Below are 6,576 nucleotides of genomic sequence, written 5' to 3' on the forward strand. Positions count from 1 at the left end.
TTTCAATTTCTATTACATTTTATAAATTAAGAATATACTTTTTGAATAGAATTCTATTGAAAAATGAATTAAATAAAATGTGAGGATATGGTATAAATGATTAAGACAAGCATGAATCTTTTCTTTTTCATAAAAAATGATATTTAGTTAAGCACATAATTTCATATTTTTAAATCTTAAATATACAGTAAGCTTTTTAGTATTGAGAATTAAAATTATCTTTATTTAGATATAAAATTATCAACTTTTTTACTATGTAATAAAAGTCTATTCTATATATAAATATTTGGAAATTTAGTTTACTTATAAAACTTTTTAATCGAAGATTATACACAACTTAAGCTTTAAAATGCTTATTCTAGTATTAATTTTAAAATATTCTCAAGCCATAGAAAATAAGAACAAAACACTAATTTAAAATATATATATAAACTTCTTATATTAAAGAAAAAAATAATTTTGGCTTTTGATTTGCATTCTTAATCACATTTTTTAGTTATTCATGAGTTTATTTCCTTTAATTTATATTAGAAAAAATTTAATAAAAAAATATGTTTGTTAACAATACCTTGTTTTTTAATGTAGTTCTAATGATTTAAAATAATATGTAAATTATTAAAAATATTATCTAGATATTGAAAATAGATTTCTCTCCTTATTCTACTTTTTGTTTTTTAAAATTGATTTTCTACTATTCATAATCAACTTAATCCTTCTCTTTCTTCCTTTTTTAGTTCAAATTAATTTTCTAGTTTTCAACTTTAGATTTTTTTAGTCCTTTCTAATTGCTATTTACTAAAACTTAAGAGTTCTCTCCTACATGATTTTTTAAATTAATTAATTATTAACGAGGCTCTTCAATTTTCTTGGTGTCATCTCTAATTTATTGAAAATTGCCAAATAAATTATTTTTATTTTCTAATGGTTCATTTTGGTTAATTTTTTAGTTATCAAAAGCTACTTGTATTAAATTATCATTTTACTTACTTTAATTACCAAAATTAAATTAATTTTCTATGTCAATATTGCCTTATTAATCATTTTGTTTGTACATATGTTAAAGATTGTTTTCTTATACAGTCTAATCAGAATTTTAACTTTAATTTTAAATTGAATTTTGAGAATATTGACAATTAATTTGATAAATAAGTTAATTTTTCTTTTCCTATTAACTTTCTTGTAGACTATAATTATTAATATTCTTACTATTATTCTCTTTTTCTTATTCTTCAATAGGAACTTATAAGTTTTACAAAGATTTCTCTTAGATTTTTACTTACTATTACTTCTCTTTCTCTAAATTATTATCAGTCTCCTCACTCTCTTCTTACTCTTTTTAGTAATCTTCTTTTTTCTTTTACAAAAATCTTAAGAATTCTTCTTCTTAATTCCATTACTCTATCGAATAAATGATCCAATTATCTTGAAGTACATTATAGAAAACAATATTTTGTATCCTGTAATTCATTTTTTTTAATATACATGCATAAGCTAGAGACTTTTTAATATAAGTAAATTTGCTTGATTATAAATTCTGAAGCTAATTGAAAATATTTACTTAAATAATTTATTGTTTAGAAATACTTAATTCAGACTCTCCTTAATAATAGATAAATTAAAATATATCACCTTTATCCTATTACTTAAAATTTAAATTATTAGAAAAATGTTTATTCAATCGCTTACTTCTAACTTAATTAATAAATAAATAATTTACTTTATCAAATGCTATTAAATCTATAACCCCATAAAAATTAGCATAATTTATTTTCTTTTTTATTTCAAACCTATTCTAATCATATTATTATTCTAGGACATTTAAAAATCTATCTATATTTAATGTTAAATCCTCATTATGAAATAAACTACTATCATCTCTGTATAAAGATCTCTTTATTCCTTAGGAAATTAAACTAAATTTACTGACATTATAAATGTCTTTGAGAATATTTTAGGTTTTCAATTCTTTATTTGAAAATTGTTAATAACTGTCAAAATATTTCTACCTATCAAAATCATCTGAAAAATAAGTTTCAGTTGCATGATGAATATCTCTATTTTAAATATTAAAGAAATTTTATTTTTATTTGATTAGAATAAATCATATTACTTATAATTTAGCTTATACTGTTTTAAAAATTTTTAAATTGATGAGTACATATCCGATAAATTCTCATTTTCAAATCTATTTAATTTCTTTTCGATTTTGTTAAAGTCTTTGAAATTGTCTATAAATGACTCAAGGCTGTCTAATTTTTGAAAATCTAATTAGTTGAAGAAATCTTTGTATCTATTATAAAAACTCTTTTAATATCCACTCCAACTTATTGTACGTAGTATTATTTTCTCTGCATCTTCATTTTAAATTGTCTAGCTTTACAAGAATTTTTCAACAACACTTCTATAAAGTAATCTAAATAAAAAATTAATTTAAATATAAGCTCTCCTTTTTAGAAAAATATAAAAAGATGAAATAATACGCAAAATTTATAAATATTTTGATGAGATACTATTTTTCATCAAAATATATCAGAAAATAAGTTTTATATATACACATAATCTTTAATTAAATTATGTTTATTTCTAAATATTAATTCGATAATAAATAGCGATGAATATTTTTTAAAATTGCTAAGTGCTTTATGAAAAATGAATTAAAAAATAATTTTCTTATCACTGGATTTTAGTATAAAAAATATTCATTCGATTACATATAAAAAGTTAGCTAAAATTTTATTTTGAAATAATTAAATAATCTTTACTGAAAATTAATTTATAAAATTTTACATTTCAAGATAGCAAATCAAATCTTATTAAAGAGCGTTTTATTTTATTTATTCATTGTCGAAAGTGACATGTTCCCCTCTTTAATATTTAAGAAGTTTTATTTTTTATAGAAAACTGTTCAGTACTTCATAGTCATTAATGTCAAAATTTTGTATGATATCAGCTATTTTATTTTTGATATCTAATGCTTCAATTGTTGATTTTTTTTAGGAAGGATTTTATAAATTTCTTTGTTAAACTTAGTTTTTTTATTTTGATTGGATTTAAGCAAAATCTTCTTTTTTTAAATCTTGATCTGATTAGTAATATTATTTATTAATTTCACTGAAAAACCTACATATCTTAACAATAAAAATTTTATTATAGTATGAAAATATTATCTAACTAAAATTTACATATTTTTCTTTATATTATAAGAAACAAAACTTTAGCTATTCCATAGCTCTAGTGCACGCTACATAGAATAATCTTCTACACTCATTTAACTTTTCTTAAATATTTTTTTCTACTTATAACTACTTGATGAAAGCTCCTGGAAAATTAAAATCATTAATTCCAATTATAAATACTACCTTCCATTCCAAACCCTTAGAAGAATGGATTGTGCTCAAAGTCAAGTGATTTTACTTCTCAGTAGATTCAAAATTATCAGAAGTGAAAAGATTATCTATATTTCTGGATATTAGGGAATAAGGAATTTTTTGGCCAAAAATATAATAATGCTATTCTAAATACTCCTAAAAGTGTAGTAATGGTTTTCTTGAAGGACTAAGTACTGCCAAATCACTCCACTAATACCCCTACTATATTAAACCTTTAAAAGTTGAAATTAAATCATACACTTATTTATTTTAATCTCCATAAAGGCTAATTTTAGGATAATAACATTCCTCTTCTTCTGTTATTTATAAAAAAAAGTTGAACATTTTTAAATTTAACTAAAGTAGTAAAAGATGATTAATTAATTAATTAATTAATTATGTAAAGAATTTGTATATTTAATTAACTTTAATATTTAAAATATGAACACAATTTAAATTAAAATAAAAACATGATTATTTTAATAATTTAGCTTTGTGAGCTTTACCATTTTTTAAGCTATCCATAGGCCTTGCAAGATGCTTCTAGTTTGCAAAAATTTAATTGCAAAATGATGTGATTTTTCTTGAACATCTAAAATTTACACTAAGGTGATATGTTTTTATTTCCTATTTTGAGATTTCTAGCACATCTTAGTTTATTTTGCTTTGAATAAATTCTAATTTAGAATCTCTAAAGCTGTAAATATTTTAAGCCTCATCTCCTATTTTAAATAAGAAATATTAAAACAATGCTAAAAAAAATAATTTTAGAAATTAGCTTAATTTAATAAGAAAGTAGAAGTAAAACAAACAATACCTATAACTATAATTTTGCATCCTGCTTTTTTGAAAAGAATTAGGATGTCATACTAGATTTGATTTACATCTTAAAACTCATCAAAAAAAAAGTATTTATATTTCTTTAAAACCTTTTCATTTCCTTCTCTTGTACTTAAGAATTGTTAAACTTTATATCCTAACTCTTTTATATCTAATTTAAAGTTATTATCTTTATCATTATCTTTTATATATTTGTTATAAATTTCAGCATTAAATTTATCTATATTCATCATTTTTACTTCTTCTGCATCTTACTATAACACTTGTTTTGCTTTTATTTTTAAGTTATTAGCAGCTTCAACATTAAAAGTACTTAGTAGTATTTATTTAGCACATATTCCTTATTCAATCAAATACTTGATTCGATAAATGAGTGTAGTTGTTTTACCTGAACCTGCACATGCTAAAATTCTTTGATCTTCATCGATTGAGGAATTAATTATTTTTTTTTATTCATCAGTTAATGCTATGTTTTCTTAACAGCTATTCTCATCTGAAACCTGTTATTCCATTTTTCAAATGTTTGCTTTTTCGATAGATAGATAATAATAACTTCTTTAATATTTGATTACTTATTTTTTTATTGTTATTAATTTATTTTCTTAAATGAGAGAATATCTAAAATTATAATAAGTTCCTTTATTATTAAAAGATATGTTAGTATATTCAGTTTCTGATTGTTCAAGTAATTTAATAATAAATAATAACCTTTATCTTATTAGCAAAGGTTATTATAATATTTACCATTCAATATTAATAGATATGTCAATTAATTCATCAACCAACCAACAAATTTATTCTTTTATTAAAAATTTTTTATTTATTTTTTTCTTCTTTAGGTCGAAACTTGTTTCAAGCCTTTTTTTATTTCTTTTAATTTTCTTTATCTTATAATATAATAGTAATTTTTTACTTAATATAAATATATTTCTTACACACAAAATAATAAAAAATGAGTATCGATAAAAGAAAAATTAAAACAAAAATGTTTTATTCAATTTTCTATTTCTTATTTTTTAACTAATATAAAAATTCATCAAATAATATCTGTCATCAACTTTTAGCTTCTTTTTTTTTAATTTATTTAATCCTTAGAATTTTTTTTACTTAAATCTGTTTTATTATGAGATTCATTACTATTAATTTACTTTCAAATTTTATTCGAAATTAATTCGTTTCTTTTATGATTCTTTTTTGTTAATTAAATAAGAAGATATTATTTAATACAAGCTAATATCTTAATTCTTAAAATTTTATTGAGTTTAAAAATAATTTAAAGTTTCTATTAATCCATAAAAACTGGATTTTACGAGTTGAAAAATGTTGGGTTGGGTTATAATTTCCCTTATCTATTATATTATAATTTATCATTCTTAATGTATATTAGTATATAAAAGTACTTTAGTATTTAAATTCAAAACTCAATCCCTCACTTATTTTAATTAGACATTTTATGCATAAATGCATTTAAACTTATAATTCTTAAATAGTAGGATTCGATTATTCGACAATTCAAATTTATCATCCAATAATAAAAAATATCTTTTTTTATTTAATTCTTGTTTAGCTTGTTGCCTATTATAATTTAGTATATAAAGTCTGATTAATATTTACAATTTTTACTACTTGTAGTGATTTTGCATGTAGATTTCAAACAATTTTCTGAATTTTAAATCCAATTCATTTTGTTTGTTTAATATGAGAAAAAACAAATAAAGTTTTTAATAGCTTGCATCAATCTAAAATTTGAATTTAAGGATTATTATTAAATGAGACAGGAGTAAATTAAAATATTGTGAAATTTTGTTCTAAGTATTTTGATGAAAATCAAAATAAGTGGTCAAAATCTGTTTAAAATATTAATTTCCTTTATCTATAAACTAATCTTATTGATTTAATTACATTGATTTCTTGATCAAAAGAAACATTTATTTCATTTATCTCTTTAATAAATAGATATACAATAAAATCCAAACCTGACATCATAAGTACTAATATAACATTATTATTGATGTATTACTATTTTTTTACTTTCAACAGTCGCTTTATCATTCATTTTTATCCTTACAATTCAACAGATTAAGATAAAATGTAAAATGGTTAATTAGCATGGTTACTTGATCTTATTAATATTTAACTATTTTCTTAATTAAGTTAAGCAATTTAAATCCACATGATTAATTGAAATTTATGTACATTTTTAATGCTTAAACATTTTTATCATCCTTTAATTTAGATCTTTAATTTTCTCTGAGAGCCAAATAGTATTTCAGATAATTTTTTTCATAAATCAAGCTTCATCAAAGGTACAATTAAAAGACCTATCAAGTGACTTCAAATGTTTTTTAAGAGACATCTTTTAAATTTG

General features: G+C 20.4%; 1 protein-coding gene across 1 annotated transcript; it reads right to left on the bottom strand. All coding sequences in view use genetic code 6, as the record gives it.

Annotated features, from left to right (window-relative positions):
- Positions 1–500: 500 nt before the first annotated feature.
- Positions 501–4,720, bottom strand: TTHERM_00128650 (UvrD/REP helicase family protein; the record flags this gene model as incomplete). Its single annotated transcript, XM_001016346.2, has 8 exons — positions 501–515; positions 569–1,498; positions 1,718–2,054; positions 2,111–2,413; positions 2,788–3,128; positions 3,183–3,685; positions 3,875–4,090; positions 4,186–4,720. 8 exons carry the CDS (start codon positions 4,718–4,720, stop codon positions 501–503), a joined length of 3,180 nt encoding a protein of 1,059 aa, XP_001016346.2.
- Positions 4,721–6,576: the final 1,856 nt, after the last annotated feature.

The sequence above is a fragment of the Tetrahymena thermophila genome, assembly GCF_000189635.1.
Source record: "Tetrahymena thermophila SB210 genomic scaffold scf_8254645, whole genome shotgun sequence".
Classification (NCBI taxonomy): domain Eukaryota; phylum Ciliophora; class Oligohymenophorea; order Hymenostomatida; family Tetrahymenidae; genus Tetrahymena; species Tetrahymena thermophila.